This window comes from Rhinoderma darwinii, chromosome 3 (assembly GCF_050947455.1).
Source record: "Rhinoderma darwinii isolate aRhiDar2 chromosome 3, aRhiDar2.hap1, whole genome shotgun sequence".
NCBI lineage: Eukaryota > Metazoa > Chordata > Amphibia > Anura > Rhinodermatidae > Rhinoderma > Rhinoderma darwinii.
In genome coordinates, this window is record NC_134689.1 from 352,064,294 (window position 1) to 352,088,713 (window position 24,420).

At 41.5% G+C, this 24,420-nt stretch overlaps 1 protein-coding gene and 1 long non-coding RNA gene across 3 annotated transcripts in view; one reads left to right on the forward strand and one right to left on the reverse strand.

Annotated features, from left to right (window-relative positions):
* GFPT1 (glutamine--fructose-6-phosphate transaminase 1) overlaps positions 1 to 6,553 on the forward strand; it is a 41,048-nt gene extending 34,495 nt beyond the window's left edge. For both annotated transcript variants that reach the window (XM_075858533.1, XM_075858535.1), the window contains 7 exons: positions 1,709 to 1,829; positions 2,042 to 2,199; positions 2,483 to 2,597; positions 3,175 to 3,302; positions 3,649 to 3,816; positions 3,906 to 4,067; positions 4,494 to 6,553. In XM_075858533.1, the coding sequence (XP_075714648.1) occupies positions 1,709 to 1,829; positions 2,042 to 2,199; positions 2,483 to 2,597; positions 3,175 to 3,302; positions 3,649 to 3,816; positions 3,906 to 4,067; positions 4,494 to 4,538 (897 nt within the window). In that variant the 3' untranslated portion in view covers positions 4,539 to 6,553. The remainder of the gene's footprint in view (positions 1 to 1,708; positions 1,830 to 2,041; positions 2,200 to 2,482; positions 2,598 to 3,174; positions 3,303 to 3,648; positions 3,817 to 3,905; positions 4,068 to 4,493) is intronic.
* LOC142749928 (uncharacterized) overlaps positions 4,372 to 24,420 on the reverse strand; it is a 72,067-nt gene continuing 52,018 nt past the window's right edge. The window contains exons 2-3 of the long non-coding RNA XR_012882509.1: positions 5,198 to 5,305; positions 4,372 to 4,946 (exon numbers count right to left, since the gene is read on the reverse strand). This is a non-coding gene — a long non-coding RNA (uncharacterized LOC142749928). The remainder of the gene's footprint in view (positions 4,947 to 5,197; positions 5,306 to 24,420) is intronic.

Consider the following 24,420-nt stretch of genomic DNA (forward strand, 5'->3'; position numbering starts at 1 on the left):
CACAATCTTTGCATTTTTGTGCCCTGTCCTTTTGATCAGTTTGTATAGCACAGGTCTATAAAACTGTTCCACAAGTCACCCACTGCTTGAAGGATAACTTGTACAGTGTCTGGTCATATAATATACCATGCAGTTAATGGGTTTAGTACTCCACATATCCAGCACTTGTATGTTCTGTATAGTTTGCATAGCAACTAATAGATTTTATTCAATGTTATTCAGTAAGCTTTTGTGTTAACGGTGTATTCAGGCAACCCCCCAGCTCCATACTCTATAGTTGGATGAACAACATTTGAGGGCACAGGCCATATCAGAGGGACTGTTACCCTCCAGTAGAGTTGCCATACAATCTTCCGGTGTTTACGTGCTTGGGTATCCCTTTACCATAATAGCCATGTTCCATATGGCACCCTAGAACACATGCCTCTCATAGTGTTGACAGTGAAGCGAGCTATGTACTGTATAGCTGTGCCTAGTGTGTAGTGCCTAGTGTGTAGTAAGGTTTACTGGGCAGTTTGGCTGTCTTTCTGCTGTAGTTCCAAATTTCGCCAAAGATCTATATATACTAATTTATTAAGTATCTGACCATAAACGACAAGTGTTAACAATCTATTCAGAAGGATGGAAATTTGTTCCATTGGTCAGGACAGGACAGGAATTGGTATAAATTGTCCTTCAGTGAACTGAAAAATGCTGCAGTCCTCTTAATGAGGATACATATCAACGCTGGTCCTCTATCAAAACGGTCTAACGAAACACTAGCCTTGTTGCCCATAGCTACCAGCTTGAGTTAAAAAAAAATAAAAAAAAATGAAGGCTTCTCTGTGATTGGTTGCTACGACAATAAGGCAATTTTTTTTTTCTGTTTTGATAAGTCCATGCAATATTATTACATACAATTTCAGCATTCTGATAGTAAATATTATTACATTTGGGATACTGGTGGCAATATGGAAGGTCTTTATGTCTGATTAATATGCAGAGAAAAGGGTTAATCGTGTTTTGGTTTATAAAAATATTCAGTTTTTGCGGTCAGTTTCCACCCTGCGCTAATTCTTTAAATTCAAGTTTTTTTATTTTTTTTATATTTTGTTTGCAGCCTCCAGTGTCTTTATAGTGTTTGTGTTTTTTAAGTTTTATTTTTTTTGTGTCTTGAACTCCTACAGTATAGTGTTTTTCTTTATTCAAGGAGAACGTGATCTTAAAGGGGATTGGTTGCTATGGGCAACAATGTGTTTTGTCTTTACACTAGTTATTATTGATAAGCCTTCAGTAACTGGGTAAAGATGCCAATACTCTTTAGATGGACGTCGATCAAACACGGCAATTTAGTCTGGAACGGTCGACCATCTAATGTGTATGGGGGTGTCCCTACTCTCCCCTGATGCCAGATATGGGGGGGGGGGGGGGATCGGGCATATTGAATTTCACTATGCTCGCTTCTCTGTTCCCGTAGGAGATAAGCCAATCCTCATAGCGGCTGATTCCCCTCTCTCATTGAGATCACAAGAATGCTCAACATTTGTATTGGGTAGTCGGGAGGAATAGCTGTTGTCTGAGTAAGCGTTCAGCCGATGGCTGTCTATGGTGTATGGCCACTTTTTCTTTTAGAGGCGGCAGCATTTAGCATGAGTCCAGACTATTAAGATTCGTTTAAGAGCTCTTTGATCATAGTCTTTTGCTGACGGAGTTTGTCCTCTTCTCACAGACCCGCCAGATTTTAGAGGAGCTGACAGAGCTGCCAGTTATGGTGGAGCTGGCTAGTGACTTTTTGGACAGGAACACCCCTGTCTTCAGAGATGATATTTGCTTCTTCATTAGCCAATCCGGTAAGTAGATCACTGATATTGGTTATTCTTACCTTGTACATATCCAGTTGTGAATCCTATTCAGACATCTGGGGAAGTTGGGTGACGACTACTGTGGGAGCCACATTGTTTGGCTTTCCCAGGAGCCGATAGATAAATAAATAAAAAAAAAGTTTTCATTAAAGGAGTCCTTAGATTTGGCCATTGGTATTAACAATACATTGTTTCTACAGGAGAGACAGCAGACACCTTACTTGCCCTGCGTTATTGTAAAGAACGGGGTGCCCTGACAATAGGAATTACAAACACTGTTGGCAGTTCCATTTCACGAGAGACAGATTGTGGGGTTCACATTAATGCAGGACCTGAGATTGGTGTGGCCAGCACAAAGGTAAGCATTGACCTGGAGATAATGGAGTTAGCTGAGCTGTGCTTATATTTGTCACATGCGATATATGTGAAAGATTACATTATGGCTTTATGTGTGTGTGTGTGTGTGTATAATACATATATTTCGGTTTTAAACATTTTACAGGACTGATCGTTAATCTATATTGTATATACCTTTGCTGTTGTGGCATTAAACAATGTCTGTATGTATAAGCCTATATATTGTAAAATGGTCCATACAACACAGGGGTATGTGTTGTAATGTCAGTGATCTCTCTTTACAGGCATATACTAGTCAGTTTGTGGCACTTGTCATGTTCGCACTGATGGTTTGTGATGACCGCATATCTATGCAGGAGAGACGTAAGGAGATTCTGCGCGGTCTGAAGTTATTGCCAGGTAAGTGTCTCACATGCATTGGATGTTACATTGCTCCTTCAGTATCTCTTCTTGAACTTGGTCATATAACACATGAACAAACCAGAGAACGACAAAACCTACAGAGTTTATCTTGATTAGTGTGAAGAGACAACCTCAGGGATAGAATATGGACAAAGACTTAAAGAGCTTGTCGGCTTAGACCATCTCTTTTACACTTATGATAAGCAATGGGTGTTCTGCTTCAGGGACCTCCAGCGATTTAATTCTAACCTGTGGGGGATCCCGGCAACAAGTGTTTTATTCCCCAACAGCGCCCCCACAGGGGAAATTTAGCATTACACAATTCCCATTACAATCAATGGGGTCCTTCAGAGCAAGAGATGCTCTTTGTAGATAATAGAATAGGGTCCCCTGTTAACTCAAAATTCCCTTATGGATATTTGAAAATAGGTTTTCTTAACCAAACAACCGTTTAAGATCTTTAAAAACAAAATCTGATCTGTAAGTGTTCTATAGGGATGAGCAAGGTGATACAACTAGAATGGTTTTGTGTCTTTCCTGGATTTAACTTTATCCTTTCCTTCCTTTTTGACAGATAACATTAAAGAAGTTCTGAGCCTTGATGATGAGATTCAGAAGCTGGCGGCCGAGCTGTACCAGCAGAAATCTGTCCTCATTATGGGTCGTGGATATCACTATGCAACCTGTATGGAAGGAGCCCTGGTAAGTGGAGTCTCTCTAAGTGGGGGTTCATTTCACTTGTCAATGTCATGTCATAGTTAACATTATGTTAATGGAGATTTCCCAATATTACTGAGCTAGAGGTTAATTTGACCCCAACAAAAACTATAGCTGAAGAAATGTGGTTAAACTCTCCCTTTAGTATGAACATAAGCGGCACGTTTGAGGAAAATATATGTGTATATGTTTCTTGAAAGAACGTTCGGTAGTTGTGAGCTGTGGTTTGTGATCATCCCTGCTGTAGATGGAGCCTCTCATTTTTTAACCGTTGCCTAAAAAGCATTCCACTTTTAGTATAAATATAATTATTATTATTTTTTTTCTGCAGAAAATTAAGGAAATCACATATATGCATTCAGAAGGGATCTTGGCTGGAGAACTGAAGCATGGTCCACTGGCTCTTGTAGACAAACTTATGCCAGTTATAATGATCATCATGAGAGATCACGCATACACCAAGTGCCAAAATGCACTGCAGCAAGTGGTAGCAAGACAGGTAGGTCCAGAAGCAAAAACTGTCAGAGCGCGAGTCACCTGCCTATAGCTTGTAAGCTTTTTACATACTTGTCCCATTCTCCCTTCCAGGGTCGGCCAGTAGTAATCTGTGACAAGGCGGATACAGAAACCATTAACTCAATCAAACGTACAATAAAGGTGCCTCACACAGTGGATTGTCTTCAAGGAATCCTGAGTGTGATCCCTTTGCAGCTCCTAGCCTTCCATCTTGCTGTGCTCAGAGGATATGATGTGAGTTACCTTTTTTCTTTTTCCCCTACTTATTTACTGTTAGTACAGTAGTCCTACATAGAAGAGAGTGGGCCCCATATGGTGTATCCAAGTTGGGGCTCCCTTCTGTTGCTGGCTTACACCCCCATTATGTGACATGGTGGTCTTTTCATCTCTTTCTACCACGCTTGCTAAGCTTTAAGGTGTCCACAGAGAAATAAATACTGCCAAATGTAAGGGGCTAAAATTAACATAAACATGGACCCCCCTATATCCTGCCCCCTTCCTCCACTCCCAAGGTCCTATATCAGCCGCATAAAAATATGCCTTTTTTTATTAGAACTTCTCTTGGCGTGTACACATTTGGCAAAGTATGCTGGAAAATCTATATGTAATGAATAGAGTACCTTTTATTGGCTGACTACAATCCTTTCTCTTTTCCCTTAGGTGGATTGTCCTAGAAACTTGGCCAAGTCAGTGACCGTGGAATAAGCCGAAGTAGTAGCACCAGAAGACGCTATTTCTATTTTTTTTTTTTTTTAAACTTTTGTATTTATGTCTGTTTTCTTTTGTTTAGATCCAATTGCAGTTTTTTTTTTGCTTTTACCTTGTGAATGATGAAGGGCAGAATATTGTACAACCGTAGTTTCTGTTGTGATCACATGACCTTGTAGAGTAGCCATTCCTTTCTGTTGCAGTAACTTTGACAGAGGTCTAGTGATTTGGAATGACTCCCATCATGCCAAGTCCAGCACTTTATAACTCTGTCTGTTTACTCTCCGGCCAGCCCAATATAGACATGGCCTGTCTTCTTTTAGAAATCTGTGCCAAGAGGTTGTTTCCGCTCCTTGCACACAGCCAGGCTACGTTCTGCTTGTCTCCTTATTCTTTTCTTAATACCTGAGAATAAATTAAAGCAATCCCGTGTAAGATGCAGTATCACTAAAAGAATCTGACGTAAGCACAAGTGATTATTTCAGACACTTGGCACCAGGTCCTGTACGGAATGAAGTTGGGACACAACTCGTGCACCAGGAGCTATATATATATTTTTTATTTTTTTTTCTTCCAATAAGTTTATGATTTAAGTTTGTAAATCCTACAGAATACTGGAACAAGTCACCATATTACAGTAATATATAGAAGCTCACCTTCCCCCTGGACACATTGAGTCCTGATTTTCCAGGAGGCCGGGTCTGTACATTCTGTTTTGGTTCAGACAATCCTATTCCTGCCATATTTACTGCTTGGCAACCCAGCTGGTGACATAGGATAAAGACAGAGGTGTAATTGAAGCTGCTGGGCCCCAATGCAAATTCTAGAACATCTACCATGTATCATTTATAATACTGGTGTCTTATGCGGCTAAGGGACTTCTGGGTTCCCTCAGGCTCCAGGGCCTGGGTTCGACTGCTACCTCTGCACCCCCTATAGCTACACACCTGGATAAAAATGGTTTTTCTATACTCTTGCAGGTATTAGATTTCCATTTAAGTTTTAGAAAAAGTAGCACATATTAATGTATGACTCTATGTCCATTTTCTCCACGTGTGTCTGGTCCTCCTCTTTTAAAAAGTTTCACTTATAATAATTGCCATTTTATCTCGACCTTCATGGTTACTATTTTAAAAAAGAACTACCTTTTTACACCTTTAGTTTACCTATTAAGGATTGTGCTTGAGCCACCACAGAAATCTAGAATCAAGTTACTGTGAAAATTCTGCCAGCCTGTTATATAATAGGGTCTCCTATTCTAAAGCCATCTGTCAAGGCACTGTCGGGCACCCAATGAGTGCCAATACTGGGCAGCATCTTGCAAAGGCTAATTCTAATAAAGAACGCCATTTTTTCTCCCATAGGTTATTGCTATGCTTTTACAAAATGCATTAAATATGCTATCCAGGAATAGAAAAAAGATGCCCTTTTTGCCTGAAACTGCAGCACTTTTGTCTATGGGCTTTGTCTGGTATTATAGCTCATTCCTATGGGACTGAGCTGCGATACGATACGCAGCCCATGGACAAGACAGGTTAAAAAAAAAAGGTAGACTTTATTTTCCAATCCAGAATAACCCCCTAAATACTCTTCTATGCACCTTTCCACTCACAATAAACAGACTCCCTAAGCTATGATATGAAGGCTTTTTGAGACCTACACATGCACTACTAGAGATGAAGATTTATAGGAAAGACAATGTGACATTTGATTTTTATTTTTTTATATTCTCTCCCGTCCCTTTTTTATTTACTTTTTTTTTTCCTTTTATCTATTTCGTATTCAAATTAAGATGTTGGTACTTTAATGTTTAAATATGTATGGTCTTCTTCTTTTTTTTTTTTTCTGTTTTAACTGGAAAGAAATGTAAAAGTTTCCATTAGATGGAAAGATGCTGTTCTCCTATTAATGTAAAAGAAGTTTACAAAGGACCAAAGATGCGTACAGTGCTTGTAAAAACATTTGGATTCTGTGAAACAATAAACATTTGGACATGTATATGCATTTACCTATCCTATTGTCTGTCTGTTTTAATTTTCGAAAGTATTTGGGGTTCAAGAAATTGTATAAAAATTCACAATACGACCCTACACTACTGGCTTTGCATTGGGTTATAGGGCAGCTCAGTTGTGGTGGTGCTTAGCGCTATTCCCTTGCAGCGTTGGGGTCTGGGTTCAAATCCAACCAAGGACAAAATCTGAATCGAGTTTGTATGTTCTCCCAGTGTTTGGATGGGTTTCCTCCGGGTACTATGGTTTCCTCTCACACACTGAAAACCTACCAATAGGGAATTTAGATCGTGAGGACCTCTGTACCGCGCTGCGCAATATATTGGCGCTATATAAGTAACCTAAATAAATAATAGCATAGTTGGGTTACCCATCATGAAATAACCAGTGCAGTTCCTCCTTGATGTCTGTAGGTGGTACTGTTGCTATTCAAGTTTATTCAGAGTTTTTGGACATCTTGTTGGCAAGCGGTTACATATAACAATTGTCACCCTGCCCATATAACAAAAACCGTATAAACCTACAGGCTATCTTATTTCAATTTTCTTTGCAGCCTAATGTAATGTTTTTCTCTGTTTTCAGCCATTTCAAGTTGCTGAGAGGCATAAGTAAGCAAAGGGGTTGCAGAGGTTGAGGTTGCACCCGGAGCCTGAAGGGGCTTAAAGATCTTTTATATCCCTATGAGAAGGCCAGTATGATAAATGGCGTGTCATAGGTGAGGGCCTTTACAGATTTTGCATTCGGGCCTGTAATCTGTGGTTCTATTAAATAGAAGTATAAATAAATTCATCACCGCAGATGAGCGGATTAGTTGACCAAGAACCTTTATCTGATAATAAACAGTGTGGTACTCTTCTTGAAAAGGTTTTCTTTAGGTAGCGAAAGCAAACAGTAATAAAATACACTACTTTGCCATGGTTGGGTTATGCTCTTCGTGATTATCGGCTCATGCCCGTCCTACTTTTGGCTCCTGCCTACCACAACCTGCCCCACTTTTACAAATTCTGTGACATTGCACTAATCACTTAATTTTGATGTGCCCTGCGACTCCATGGGTCCTTGTAGTTGTTAACCATTACTTTCCATGGAATAGCCCAACCACCAATGGGTGTGAACGTGCTGCGTACACGACACACCCCACAGCACAAGTGTGTTACAGAGTATGGTCCCAGACCACGATATGGTATATGCCGTCCATTTCGAATCCTTATTACAGAAGGGGACCTTCTCTTCTAGGCTCGCTCACTTTGCTTGCAATGATAAAACAATAGGAATAGTACAACAGCATTTTGATATCTTACCTGTTGAACATAACCTGAAACCAGTAACTCTTTAGGATTACCCACTACCTCTTGGCTTTACGCATTTCTGTGGCTTTACTTTATTCCACTATGTTCCGCTAGTCCACACTTGCACAGGTCTCAGTCCACTTTCTACAGAACACACATACAATCCTCAGTCCGCTTTTTACAGGACACTTTTTTTATTAGTATTTTTTTTTATACGGGCCTCAATAACCACATCCCAAAAAGTGCTGGTTCTACATCCTCCCGTGGACTGACTCCACACATCCTACATTGACCCAGCAGGTTTTCTCGCTTACCACTCACTGTTTCTCTTCCAGCAGCAAACACAATCTTCAAGCTCAGGTACAGCACCCCTAGGGGACTTCAGCCTTCTGTGTCGGACTACCAGCAGTTTTATTGCGGCTCCACAGATCCACTTCCCAGCTCACCGCCAGCCTCCTGGTGACCAAAGTCGTTGATCGGCGTTCGTTTGCTCCAGTCACACGGGGCTGTGGATGGGGACGAGCTGTCGTTACTCCGATCGATCGTCCCCATACATTATCATGTCGGCAGCTCATCTCTCTGTTTACACAGGGAGATGTGCTGCCGACAATGATAACATTTTAAGTTTTTAAAACTATACAATCAGCAGATGATCGAGCTGCCCTGTTTTACCCGATCGTTTTCTCGTTCATCTGATCGCTGCCCTGTTTACAAAGGGCAATTATCGGCAACGCACTTTCTATGAACGCGTGTCTGCACGATAATCGTCCCACTGTAAAACCCCCTTAAGACCTGTTTCACTCAAGTGCATTGGTAAATGTTCGTGTTACAGATTCTCTGATAAGATGAGTTTTACCCTCCAGGCTGCCAGACACCCTGCAACTGTGAATCTCGTTCAAACACGGTTATAGGATTCAGAGTCTGGTTTCAGACACAGGCTGTTCTAGAAGTTAACTTGTGTCAGGTGCAGATTTTTTATATTTAGAATTTTTGTTTTTGCTAGCCGACTTTGATAAAGGTCTGAAATCCATGACTTTGAAAGGGCGTTTTGCTGCAGATCGAGTAAAGGGGATTTTACACTGGCCTATTATCGTGCAGACGAGCATTCATATAAACAGGGCAGCGATCAGCAGATGATCGTATCGTTTTAAAAAAGTAAAATATTGTCGTTGTCGGCAGCACCTCTCCCTGTGTAAACTGGGAGACTTGCTGCCAACACGATGATAATGTATGGGGAAGAGCGATCGGAGTAACGACCGCTCGTCCTCATCCATAGCTCCATGTGACCGGAGCAAGCGAGCGCCGATCAACGATGTCTCGTTCGGCGCTCGCTGCACCGGCCTATTGTCGGCCGGTGTAAAAGACCCTTAAGGCCTTGTTCACAAAGCGCTAAATATAAACCTGACATGTAAATGTGTAAAAAACGCTAGCATTTTTGTAAAGCACTTTTAAACTATAGGCGTATTCGTCACATTTTTTTTACATGTTTTGTGTGCGCTTTCGGAGCGTTTTTTGGTGAGTAATTAGGACTCCTATTGACTATAGGAAATCGGTGCGTTTACGCGTTTCAACGCCGGACTAGCGTCTTCATCAGGCCAAGAGAACAGAATTGTACAATGATCATCTTATATAGTCTGAAAGTACATGTGTTACCCTTGAAAAAGGGGGTAAAAAAAAGGAACTTTTGTACTATTCTGTTCTCTTGGCCTGATGAAGTCGCTAGTCCGGTGTTGAAACGCGTAGCCTCTTGCTTTTACCAATAAAGCTGTCAATATTACTTACTTGGATACCTCTTTGATGTTAGCAGCGCTATTCTATGGTCCATATTTTTCTTCATATTACAATATATGCCTAGCAGTTACCTTTGTGCTGACCGGATTGGGACCTAGCTGCAGCTGAATCATATACATTTACTTACCTACACCAGTGTTGTGCCTGCTTCTGCATCACCTCAATAGGTGATTATTATTTATCTCACCGTTATCTTTTGCTCCTTGGGTAAACTGCACCATGTGGCGCCGTGTTTTTCTTCCTTTCCTTTTTTACATGAAATATGTAAGGCAGGTAAAAGAGTATGACACACAACTTGCAGCCTATTGAACAGACATAAGATTCCTTAACACACTCAATTGCGCATTGATCCTCTGACAGGCTGCGCCAGTAGGCCGATGTTAACTAACCCATCATCCTGGCCATAGGCACAGCTAAAGGTTTATGGGCCTTGGTGCAAAAGTTCAGCTGATAACTAAAGTGATAATCGTGGAAGCAGTAAAAATTGTCTATGTTCAGACTCTCTCCAGCCCAAAATAGCTGCGGATTTTCTGTCCGGATTTGTGGACGGAAAATCCGCAGCATATCACAGTAGCAGCAAAGTGGATGAGATTTTAAAAACTTCATTCACACTTTTGCAGAAAATTTCTGAGCAGGAATTGACCTGTGGTGCAGAGATTTTTTTAATCCGCAGCATGTCAATTTATGCTGTAGAATAATCGCGCAATTGTGGGCTTTCCCCATTGAGTTCAATGGGCAAGTGAAATTCCGCAACAAGTAGCAAATGTTGTGATTTTTTAAATACAAAATAATTGCAAGTAAAGAATTAAACATTGAAAAAAAAAAAGTTCATACTCATCTACCCTGGCGTTCCCATAGTGATGCCTCACTCCTCCCCTGTCTGGTCTCAATGCTGCGGCCTCTTGATATGACGTTTTGTCCTTTGTAACCACTGCAGTCAATTTACAGGCTGCAACGTTCACATGGTAGAACACATCATCCCAGGAGGCCAACAACAGACGCCAGACCAATTTGGTGCAGACTTCCGGGCGGAATTCCCTGCCATATCTGGGTTGGATTTGCTGCCGAGTTTTCCCGCAGCAAATCCGACTCATGTGAAAATATCCTAAAAGTGGATCCCCTAACCTCAGAGCCAACCTAAATCTTGGAGTAGACAGTCTGTAATAAATAACTTGTCCTGCTTGTATAAAATAAGTTTCACCTTAATGTCCTGATATTACCTTTCAAGCTGTAGGACTTGGCAGGCTCTCCCTATAAAGTAACTTGAAAAGGCTTCCGGAGCTGAACCTGGTTTGCAGACCTATATACTGCACATAAATTGTACACACCAGTAGGATTTATATACCGTGAGAATAATAAATATGTAAGTCCTCGGCTTGGATGAAAAGTGCATGGTTCTGGTAGCTAGCCAGATTTCTCATCTGATACGTTCCTATTCGTGGTTACAAGTTATATGACCAGATGGCCGCTGGAGACTTACCTCTTGTAAAGCGAGCATTGTTCTAGCACAGGATGGATGAAGCAATAACCAAAAAGAATATTGTATGTGTTTCAGGTAACATAACTTGTGTCAGGAATGGATGTAAGATTAATGGACTGGATAACTGGTTGTATTAGTAGAAAACATTGAGAAAGATGAATAAAATCAAAGGGCAGCAAGTGGCAACAATCAGGTTGCTAAGTAAAGGAGCAATCCAGTTGGTTGTAAATGGGTTTGGTCTTTATGGCACATCAATCTTTCAAAAGTGTTACCTTTGAAATACCTCCGCCTGTGTACAATTGTGAATTTGGAAATATAAAAAATATTGATTTGTGCAACATCCCGTTATGTATGAGGTATACATGTATACTTGAAGTTATAAGTTTATACACACCTAAGTCATATTCATTAAAGCTGAGTTTTTTTTACAATTTCTGACATTTAATCCTAGTAAACATTAGGTCAGTTACGATCACTGCTATATTTCAGGAATGTAACATGCCAGAATAATACTAGAGACAATGATTTATTTCCGCTCTTAATTCTTTCATCATATTCCAAGTGGCTCAGAAGTCTACATAGACCAGGCTGACTGTGCTGTTAAACAGCTTGGAAAATTCTAGAAAACTATGTCATGGCTTCAGAAGCTTCTGATAGGCTAATTGACATTATTTAAGTAAATTGAAGGTGTACCTGTGGCATTTTTTAAGGCTTACCTTCAAGACCTACTTGCCTCTTTGCTTGACATCATGATAAAAATTCAAAAGAAATCTGTCAAGACATCAGAAAAACAATTGTGGACCTCTCTACAAGTCTGGTACATCCATGGGAGCAATTTCCAAACGCCTGAAGGTGCCAAGTTCATCTGTTCAAGCGATATTATGACGGTTTAAACACCATGGAACCACGCAGCCATCATACCATACAGGGAGGAGACAAGTTCTGTCTCCTAGAGATGAAACTGGGAGACAGAACAACTGCAAATGACCTTGTGAAGATGCTGGAGGAAACAGGTACAAAAATATCTACAGTGAAGGAAATAAGTATTTGATCCCTTGCTGATTTTGTAAGTTTGCCCACTGTCAAAGACATGAACAGTCCAGAATTTTTAGGCTAGGTTAATTTTACCAGTGAGAGATAGATTATATAAAAAAAAAAAAAAGAAAATCACAATGTCAAAATTATATATATTTATTTGCATTGTGCACAGAGAAATAAGTATTTGATCCCTTTGGCAAACAAGACTTAATACTTGGTGGCAAAACCCTTGTTGGCAAGCACAGCAGTCAGACGTTTTTAGTAGTTGATGATGAGGTTTGCACACATGTTAGATGGAATTTTGGCCCACTCCTCTTTTCAGATCATCTGTAAATCATTAAGATTTCGAGGCTGTCGCTTGGCAACTCGGATCTTCAGCTCCCTCCATAAGTTTTCGATGGGATTAAGGTCTGGAGACTAGCTAGGCCACTCCATGACCTTAATGTGCTTCTTTTTGAGCCACTCCTTTGTTGCTTTGGCTGTATGTTTCGGGTCATTGTCGTGCTGGAAGACCCAGCCACGAGCCATTTTTAATGTCCTGGTGGAGGGAAGGAGGTTGTCACTCAGGATTTGACGGTACATGGCTCTATCCATTCTCCCATTGATGCGGTGAAGTAGTCCTGTGCCCTTAGCAGAGAAACACCCCCAAAACATAATGTTTCCACCTCCATGCTTGACAGTGGGGGCGGTGTTCTTTGGGTCATAGGCAGTATTTCTCTTCCTCCAAACACGGCGAGTTGAGTTAATGCCAAAGAGCTAAATTTTAGTCTCATCTGACCACAGCACCTTCTCCCAATCACTCTCAGAATCATCCAGATGTTCATTTGCAAACTTCGGACGGGCCTGTACATGTGCCTTCTTGAGCAGGTGGACCTTGCGAGCACTGCAGGATTTTAATCCATTACGGCGTAATGTGTTACCAATGGTTTTCTTGGTGACTGTGGTCCCAGCTGCCTTGAGATCATTAACAAGTTCCCCCCCGTGTAGTTTTCGACTGAGCTCTCACCTTCCTCAGGATCGAGGATACCCCACGAGGTGAGATTTTGCATGGAGCCCCAGATCGATGTCGATTGACAGTCATTTTGTATGTCTTCCATTTTCTTACTATTGCACCAACAGTTGTCTCCTTCTCACCCAGCGTCTTACTTATGGTTTTGTAGCCCATTCCAGCCTTGTGCAGGTCTATGATCTTGTCCCTGACATCCTTAGAAAGCTCTTTGGTCTTGCCCATGTTGTAGAGGTTAGAGTCAGACTGATTAATTGAGTCTGTGGACAGGAGTCTTTTATACAGGTGACCATTTAAGACAGCTGTCTTTAATGCAGGCGCCAAGTTGATTTGGAGCGTGTAACTGGTCTGGAGGAGGCTGGACTCTTAATGGTTGGTAGGGGATCAAATCCTTATTTCTCTGTGCACAATGCAAATAAATATATATAATTTTGACTATGTGATTTTTTTTATTTTTTTTTATATAATCTATCTCTCACTGGTAAAATTAACCTAGCCTAAAAATTCTAGACTGTTCATGACTTTGACAGTGGGCAAACTTACAAAATCAGCAAGGGATCAAATACTTATTTCCTCCACTGTATATCAACAATAAAATATTTCCTATATCAGCATGACCTGGAAAGCCGATCAGCAAGGAAGAAGCCACTGCTCCAAAACCATCAAAAAAGAGAGGTTACAGTCTGCAACTGCACATGGGGTTAAATATCTTACTTTTTGGAGAAATGTCCTCTGGTCTGATGAAACAATAATGGAACTGTTTGGCCATAATGACCATTGTTATGTATGTGGGAAAAAGGGGGAGGCTCGCAAACAGTGGTGAATTAAGTAGACCATGGGCCCTTGGTTGTTTCCCAAACTTGGGCACCCCTTCTCCACTGCTGCTCTGCCGTGCCGTGTCTATAGTCAACACTACCTTTCTGTGCGAGCATTGGCAAATGGTTACGATTTACCCTGTCAAAAGGCTGTGTCCCTACATACTGACAGTCCCCAACCATCACTGACAGCATCACACTGTGTAGGGACACATCCTCCTGACAATGAGAATGGTAACACCTTTCTGTCTATAAGTCCTGGGCTACACGGAGACTTTTTGTACAATACAAGTATTTCATATAACAGACATGTCAGGAGAGGGGACAGTTCCTCTATAAATCCAGTCACTCACAGGTAATGTCTTCATTGGTAGCAGTCATTCTAATTTATTTTCTATGTGACACAAACCATTATGGCGACTTCTCCTGATGACTGCAGAGATTCCTGCCGAGACCTTTTTGCCCCTCGCTTCTGCAGCCATATCCAGCCTTTATAGAAACCCAAAAATTCAGACACCAAACCCTCTAAATGGTTCCATACCTCAGACCAGATCCCTTAGCAAATTCAGACCCCAGGCCCATACATTAACTCTGACTAATAAATTCAGACCCCAGACCAGACCCTAGAATAAATAGACCCCAGACCTTCTAAACTATTGCAGTCCCCAGACCAGACCCCCTAAACAATTACAGACCCCAGAACAAGCACTCTAAATAAATACAGACCCCAGAACTAGCACCCCAAATAAATATAGACCTTGGACCAGACCCCTAAATACAGACCTCCAGATCTGACCCCCTAAACTAATAATGACCCCAGACCTGACTCCCTTAACTAATACAGACCCTAGACCATTAAATACAGACCCTCTAAACTAATAGAGACCCCAGATCCCTAAATTCAGACCCCAGACCCTTCAAACTAACAGACCCCAGACCCCCTAAATACAGACCCCTAAATACAGACTCCCAGACCTGACACCCTAAACTAATACAGATCCCAGACCCATAAATGCAGACCCCAGACCCTCTAAACTAATACAGACCCCAGACCCCATAAATACAGACCACTAAATACAGACCCCCGGACCTGACACCCTAAACTAATAATGACACCCAGACCTAACTCCCTAAACTAATACAGACTCCACACCCTTAAATAGAGGCCTCAGACAAGGGGGTTGGAGCCACTTCTCCCTGAAAACGATCATGCGTGGTTTCAGCAGCAGTTTTCTGTTTCACGCATGCTCATAGAGAGCAAAGAGTGCAGAGAAGAAGGAACAGCTAGTGGGCAGAGCTTAGTGCATGCCAGGATATGTAGTATTTTAGTGTGAAGCAGAAACTACTGGCACCCCGCACAGTCAGAACGCAGCAACATAAACAATCTGCACACGACCTTATTACTGGTTATGGTAAATAGATTATAGATAGTGCCCCCTGTAGACAGTGCTATACAGCCCCCCCTGTAGACAGTGTCACATCCCACTTGTAGATGGCGCCCCACCTCCCCCTTGTAGATAATGCCACACAGGCCCCACTATAGGTATCGCCATAAAGTCCTCCCTGTATATAGCGCCATACAGCTCCCAAGGTGTATGTAGTGCCACACAGCCCCCCTTAGTAGGTAGTGCCACACACAGACCCCTGTAGATTGCGACACACACAGCCCCCTGTAGATAGCGCCACAGCCCTCCCATTTGTATATAGTGCCACACAGCTCCCCCTTGTGTATAGTGCCACACAGCTCCCCCTTGTGTATAGTGCCACACAGCCCACAGCCCCCCTCGTATATAGTGCCACACAGCCCCCTTAGCATATAGAGCCATCCTGCTGCCCCCTTGTATATAGTGCCACCCTACTCCCCCTTATAGATAGTGCCACCTTGCTCCCCCTTGTATATAGTACCACCCTGCTCCCCACTTGTATATAGGGCCACAGGGAAGAAGGAACAGCTAGTGGGCGGAGCTTAGTACGATCCAGGATATCTAGCATTTTAATGTAAAGCTGAAACTACTGGCACACCCCACAGTAAGAAGACAGCAACAACATAAACAATCTGCACACGACCTTATCACTGGTTATGGCAAATAATGCATATTTGCAACAACAACAAAAAAAGTTATCTTTTTGCTTACAGTATCCTGCATAAGTTTCAAAAAACCCCTTTAAAGTGGCCCCACTGTGCAAGAAACTGCAAGTATAACAGGTTACTGTATAAGGTTTCGTTCACATCTGCATCGGGGTTCCATTCGTGGGTTCCATCAGATCTTTCCGTCGTTGGAACCCACAAACAGAAACCAAACGGAAACCATAGCTTTCCGTTTGTATTACTGTTTTTTTGGTGGAATCAATAGCGTAGTCGACTACGCTATTGATTCCGCCGAAAAAACAGAAACCATCCTAAGGATGCGGATACAATTGGGTGAGAGGTCCCGCTTCACTCCGGTTCTCTGAACCGGCTGTAATTTTAACAAACTGGGCCCCCTGCCAGCCTCGAGCCCTGGGCACTTGCCCAGATTGCCCTTATTATAATCTGCCTCTGCCCCTGACGGAAAGGTCTGACGGAACACACGAACGGAACCCTGACGCAGATGTGAATGAAACTTAAGACTGTTGGGGGCGTAGCTTGGACCTGCATGAGGACGGACGTGTGACCGGGAGCTCCGTGACTAAGAAGCCCAAACCGGCTTAAATAAACCCACCAGACATCAGGAAAAGAGGTCTCCCGGCAGTTGAACATACCCTAAGCTCGGAGGGCGCAGTGAGGTCGGAGAATCAGCTGGGTAACGGAGGAGACTCGGCTCGGAGGTCGGAGCATCGTGGAGGAGGGGAGTCACGAGGCACGGCTTCCCGGGCTCAGGCGCCTCTACAGACATCTCGTGTGAAAACACAACAGAGGATCAGCAGCGGTCAGGAGTCGCAGGAGGCCAGATTCCGGGAGAGTAGTGAGGAATTTGTGAACGGAGGTGAGGAGGGGAGTCATCGCAGCCCACGGAGGGTCAGTGGCACTGCAGAAGAAAGAGGGGAAGGAGGGGAGCGACCTAAAAGGGAGGAAACGCCATTGTGCTAAACTTCGTATCTGGAGGTACACAACAGGTCGGTGCACACATTGAAAAGGAGGTTGAGCACAGTCACAGACTTTCATAAGCTCTCCTCCATTTGATATCAATTCCACCACAGCAAAGAGAATATAGGAGGAACTAAAAGAGAGTCTGCTTGGGCAGGAGCAGTCGCCATTTCCCTTCCCCCCCATAGCAGGATACAACACAATACACAATACGGTACAAGGATATATCTACAGAAACTGGCAGAGATAAATAAAGTACACAGTTACTTGCCTTGAACGTTTCTTATAATTTTCTTGCTTACCTTGTGCATCATACTTCACAATGGGCGGCACTACAAAAAAGAAAGACCAAAAAGCGAAACCTACTAAACTCACAGAGTTTTTTGCCACTTCTCCCTCTAGACAGGCTGGAGCAAAGAGACGGTTATCACTCCCTCCGTCGTCTCCTGCATCTTCTTCCAGAGCAGATTCCTTAAACAATGATATGGGGGAAGACTCTGACTTACACCCAGTTTCGGAAACCACAATTAAAAAATTACTGAATTCTTTGAGAGACTCTCTACAGTCCGATTTCAAAAGTATTGTTGGGGAGCTGAAAACTGACATTCTGGCTATAGCGTCGCGCACGGATCATATTGAGCACAAATTTGAATCCTTTGCCAAATCGCATAATTTGTTAATTGATGCGAACTCAACGTTAGAGGAGGAGGTTCAAAGGTTATCAAACAAAGTGTTAGATCTTGAGGACAGATCGCGCAGGAATAATGTCAGAATCAGGGGTATTCCGGAATCAGTGACACCGGACCAGCTTTCTCCATATCTTACAGACCTATTGAACGCGGTATTACCTCAAAAATCCAACTTGGATATGACAATAGACAGGATCCATAGAATTCCTAAACCGCGGCATATTGCGCCACACCTCCCGAGAGATTCTATAGCCAGGATCCACTTTTATCATATTAAAGAGGAATTCCTTAGGGCTTTGAAAAGCTCTCCAGAATTACCGGAACGTTTTAAAGATATTGCGATCTACCCTGACCTGTCAGCAGCTACTATGTTAAAACGTCGAGAATATATGCCTCTCACAAGAATCTTGAGAGATAAAGGAATACTTTACAAATGGGGATTTCCGGTGAAGCTTATTGTATCCAGGAACGGCAGTGTTCACGTGTGTAATTCACCTGAAGCAGCGAAGGAATTACTTCAAGAATGGGGACTTATTACTTCACCGTCTCAAAGTCCTCGACGCAGGGAAGAGGTTCGTCCAGAGGTGATCACCCCATTGTGGTCAGAAAAAATAAGCAGATCCAGGAAGAAAACGGGAGACTGATATAAATGTTTAAGAATATGGTGCTACATATATAATGGCTTCAATTGTTTTAGTCATTTAAGGAGGTAGCTTGGGGAGGTAGTCATGGTTACTTTGGGAAAGGCAGGTCCTACTGACGTTGCCTCCTTTTCTTCCCTGAAAGAGGGAAATAACATGTTGTTGGGTTCTTCAAGCAATCCGCTAAGTTGGAAAGAAGTGTGTTGTTATGTTAAAGTTTGCTTTGCTTTACGGTTACTTTATGGCCTCTCCCCTGGTAAGAATAATGCTAAACGAAAGTCAAGCCTTTACAGTCAAGATGGGTCTTAAATTTGTATCGCTCAATGTAAACGGTTTGAATTCACCTTATAAAAGGTCTATGTTGTGGAAGGAAGCTAACAAATCTGGGTGTGATGTATTATGCATTCAAGAATCACATATGCGCACAAAAGATGTCCATCTTCTTAAACATCCAAAATTTTTAAATATTATTTCAGCTACTACCAATGTGAAAAAAGCAGGAGTTACTATTGCAATCAATAACTCAGTAGTGTTTGAAAAAATTGCGTCATTAATAGACCCTCAAGGTAGATATATAATCCTGGTATGCAAATTGGATTTAGTTCTGTACACTATTGTTTCTTTATATGCACCTAATAAACGGCAAATTCCGTTTATCACTAAAATTCTTACTAAAACTAAAAAGATACAGCAAGGTGGCTTGCTGATTTGTGGAGATTTTAATACGGTTATGTTTAATAGACCAGATGGATCTAACCCGGAAAGGGGCAGAGGTTTAGACATAGAATCTCTGATAGCAGGGGAATATTTACACGATGTATGGCGTTACCAACACGCATCCGAAAGAGATTTCACATTTTTTTCTGCACCTCATACAGCGTATTCCAGGATAGATTTTTTTCTAGTGGACAGAGAGATCCTCCTAAACTCTGAGAATTCAGAAATAGGGGTTAGTACTTGGTCGGATCATGCCCCCATATCCTTAACATTGAAGGCACAATATAGTTTCCCTCCAAGAGCCCCTTGGAAATTAAACACGTTTCTTTTGAAGTCTCAGCCCGTTCAATACTCTATACGAGCAGCTTTAGAAGAATTCTTTGACATAAATTCCCCATCGGCTACTCCAGAAATGGTGTGGTGCTCCCATAAAGCTTTCGTGAGGGGTCTCTTTATTCAACAGGCGGCTAGGGCAAAGAGAGTTAGGAACAAAGAAATGGAAGAAGTGTTGTTGGCTATTAAAGTCAAGGAATCCTTAATGAAATCAACTCCTACGAGGGCTACAGGGGAGATTCTCAGAGAGTTGCGGGATAAACTACAGGTTCTGAATTTGGTCCAATACGATAAAAATTTTAAACGTCTTAAATTGAACTTTTATGTACAAGGGGATAGGCCAGGTAAACTCTTAGCGAAAAGGGTGAGAGTTCAAACAGCTAGGTCTAAAATACCATATTTAGCTCGTCCAAATGGACAAAAGGTATATGATCCCCAAAAGATCGCAGATTCCTTTGCAGATTATTATAGCCGATTATACAATCTGAAGGACGACCCTTCACTAACCCACGCATCTTCAGACCGAATTAAAGAGTTTTTATCTGAAATAAAGCTCCCACAACTCTCTGAGTCTCAATTACTTAGCTTAAATGCGCCAATTTCAGAGATAGAGTTACGAAAAATATTGAAGGGTTTAAAACTAAATAAAGCTCCGGGTCCAGACGGACTCCCAAATGAGTATTTTAAAATATTTGAAGAAATACTTACTCCATTCATGACGAATACATATAATGAGTTGGTAGCCAAACAATCTCCTCCCTCAGAAATGTTACAGGCGATCCTGATAACTCTCCCTAAACCTGGAAAAGCGGCGGATAGACCAGAAAATTTCCGTCCAATCTCGCTATTAAATAGCGATATTAAAATCTTCTCAAAATTATTAGCTATGCGAATAAATGAGTGCCTACCTTCCTTGATCTCACTGGATCAAGTGGGATTTGTGAAAGGTCGTCAGGCCAGAGATGGCACCAGAAGGATGTTAGACTTGATCCAGATTGCATATGACTCGTTAGAACCCACGGTAGTCCTCTCTTTGGACGTGGAAAAAGCTTTCGACCGAGTACATTGGCGTTTCTTAGAAGCGGTATTAGACAAATTTGGCTTTCACTCTTTTATTAAAAGAGCGGTCCTTTCCCTGTATACATCCCCATTCAGCTCTGGTATACACATCTGGGTTTTTGTCCAAAACGTTTCTCATAAGCAATTGAACTCGCCAGGGCTGTCCTCTCTCCCCCCTAATTTTTGATTTGTGTATGGAACCATTCGCGGAAATGATTAGAACATCTTCACATATTTCAGGAATTATAGTAGGGGGAAGGGAACATAAAATTGGTCTTTACGCAGATGATGTGGTATTAATTTGTAAATCGCCCATGTCTTCCTTGGCGGAAATAACTAGGATTATAGCGTGTTACTCTGAAATGTCATATTACAAGCTGAACGTAGCAAAATCCCTGATAATGCCCATTCATATTCCTCCAATAATGAAACCACTTCTCTCTAGCTTTAATTTCATATGGGTGAACGAGGGGCTAACATATCTGGGTATAATGTTGACTCCTCATTCATCTATGGTTATGAATAAAAACTACATGACGCTCATATCTCAAATAACGAAAGATTGCAATAGATTGGATAAATTTCAACTATCTTGGATGGCCAGGATTAATATAGTAAAAATTTTACTATTGCCCAAATACCTATACTACTGCAGGACGCTACCCTATTTAATATCGACCTCATTATTGTCCAGATTACAAACAGTAATTATGAGATTCATTTGGAACAATAAGAGAGCAAGAGTAGCTAAACAGTTACTGTTTCAGAGAGGGAAATATGTAGGTTTGGGCGTTCCAAACTTAAAAGCCTACAATGTAGCGGCTATAATGGACCAGATGAAACCAAGTTGGTTTTCCAATGAGCAACCATTATGGTCTCAAATAGAGGACGCAATGTTCCCTAAGTTTTTAATGAAACATTTCATGATGGCTGTATATCTGGGAGCTAAAGCTCCACCCATGCCTTTGCGATCAATGGCAGATTCTCTTCAGGTGTGGAGTAAATATGTATGTAATGAAAAATGGATTCAAGTGCCAAAAACTAAAATCCCAACCCAAGTTCTCGCATTATTTCTTCCTCATATTTTGTTTACCCCTTGGGTGGAAGCTGGGATTGAATGGATATCGGACTTTTACGAAGGGGATACGTTCAAATCTTTTGAGAATATTTCAAAAACCCATAATATTTCCTCTAGTTTTTTCTTTCAGTATCTTCAAATCAGACATCTCATGCAGTCAATAAAAATCCAACCGACAACAGATAGTTTTAATGCCTTTCACAGGTTTATGTGGGCGGAGTCAGGAGTGGTAAAAGGGATGACATGTAGTTATGATCTTATTATTCAGATGGGGAAAACAGGGAAGGCAGCATATATGACAAAATGGGAAGGAGAAATGGGGACTTCCTACTCTATTGAGCAGTGGATCAAAGCGTCATGTTGGTCGTCTAAATTATCCAAATGTGTGAATCACACGGAATTAATTAAAAAAATCCATCTTAGATGGTATCTTACTCCAACTAGGGTAGCACACAGTACCCAAGGGGCCTCTAGATTGTGCTGGAGAGGATGCGGACTCATGGGTTCTTTAATACATATGTGGTGGTCGTGCCCTAATATAGCTCCAATCTGGTTGGACACATTTAACTTAATTTCAGAAATATTAGAATTCCAGGTTGAGAGTAACCCCTCTCTAGCTATATTAGATATCACATTAGAGGACATCCCACCGGACAAGAGAGTAGTTATTCATCATATTTTAATTGCTACTAGACTAACCATAGCTCGGACATGGAAGTCTCTAGAGTCTCCGAATATTAGAGAAGTTATTCAAAGGGTGAATATGCAATGTCATTATGAAATGACATTATTACCACAAGCTCATATACAGCAACGCACTAAACAGCTGTGGGACAAGTGGTTACAATCTAAATATTTCAAGTAATGTATAAGGTTGGATCTAACCAGGGGCAAGTTTTAATGGAGGCATTGTTAACTTGTGGTTGCGTGTTTGCATTATAGAGAATAAGACAGATCTCGAAATGTTTAGAGATCTTCCCATTTATGTTTCTTGTATTTGTGTTGGAAAAATCAAATAAAAATCTATTGAATTAAGAAACTTAAGACTGTTGTTTTGTATGACTGGACTGAGACTAGCTCAGCCTCATGCAAGTAGTCGGGGACCTATTTTGTTTATTTAGCGCCTGGAGAAGACTAGGTGTTTTGTGTTTATAATTTTGTTTTCTGGGATTTGCAACCTGTGGAATAAAATTGGCAAGAAGGGCTGTTTCTGGCTCCCCAGTGCTCATTTTGTACCATAAGCAGACTACACACTACATTATACCACAGGAAAAGGTGATTCCACAAGACAGACTGTAACACAGGGTAGAGAAAACTAACACAGTGATGTCATAGGACAGAAATAATCCACACTATGATGTCAGGGATAATGCACACAGCAATGTCAAAGCAATGGGTTAATGCACAATGTGATGTCACAGATGTACAAAATTATGTCACAGTACATAGATAATATACACATTGATGTCACTGTGCAGACACAATGCATACAATGAGTGAGGTCATAGAACAGGAATAATGTATACAGTCTTATCCGCGCATTAAGATAATTCACAAAATCATGTCACGGTACAGGCTCTATTTACTCATTCAGGAATAATGGAACAAGTAATGTCATAGTAAACTGATAATGTACAAAGTGATGTCACAGTGCTAGTGTAATGCCCACAGCAGGGGCGGTATAAGGCTTTTGGGTGTTAAAGGCCACAAAATAATGAAGCACCCCGTACCCTTCATCCAGACACACATTTTTCCAGGTGAGCTCTTCTACAGCAGCTCTGCATTAGTGAGAGAGGTGAATTAATTCTAAATTATCTTTCTTGTGAGAGTGTAATATGTGGCCAGAATGCTTGTGATTCTTCTCTGCTGGTTTCCTGGCCCTGCTGCAGCTTCTTGAACTACTACCCCCTGCTTGTTATTGACCTTGGCTTTAATGACCACTCTTCTGCTCTGCGTTTTTGTACTTCGCTCATCTCCTGGTTTGACTCGGCTCGTTCACCTCGCTTGTTGCTCACGGTGTTCCCGTGGGCAACTTCCCCATTTCCCTGGCTTCTTTGTACCCTTGTCTGTTTGTCTGTCGTGCACCTATTGAGTGTAGAGACCGTCGCCCAGTTGTACCCCGTCGCCTAGGGCGGGTCGTTGCAAGTAGGCAGGGACTGAGTGACGGGTAGATTAGGGCTCACCTGTCTGTCTCCCTACCCCGTCATTACATCTCCACATCCACACTTATCAGCTCTTATGAGAGGCACAGATCTTAAACACGCACAGTTGTCCATTAAGAAAGTCATTAGAATAAAGCTAAAATAGGTCCTCTCAAAAATTATAGTTTTTCTAAATAAAACACACTGCTGTAATCTACAATACAGCGCCGATCACATTATGTACAAGATAGGGAATTTATAATGTGGTGACAGAGCCTCTTGAACCCCTTCCTTCTTTGGCCACTTTTGACCTTCCTGACAGAGCCTCATTTTTCAAATCTGACATGTTTCATTTTATGTGGTAAGAACTTCGGAATGCTTTCACCTATCCAAGTGATTCTGAGATTGTTTTCTCGTGGCACATTGGACTTTATTTTACTGGCAAAATTTGCTCGATACATTCAGTATTTAATTGTGAAAAACACCAAAATTTTGTTAAAAATTGCAAAAATTGGGATTTTTCTAAATTTAAATGTTTCTGCTTGTAAGACAGGCAGTTATACCACACAAAATTGTTGCTAATTAACATCCCCCATATGTCTACTTTAGATTGGCATCGTTTTTTGAATATAATTTTATTTTTCTAAGACGTTACAAGGCTTAGAACTTTAGCAGCAATTTCTCACATTTTCAAGAAAATTTCAAAAGGCTAATTTTTTCGGGGTG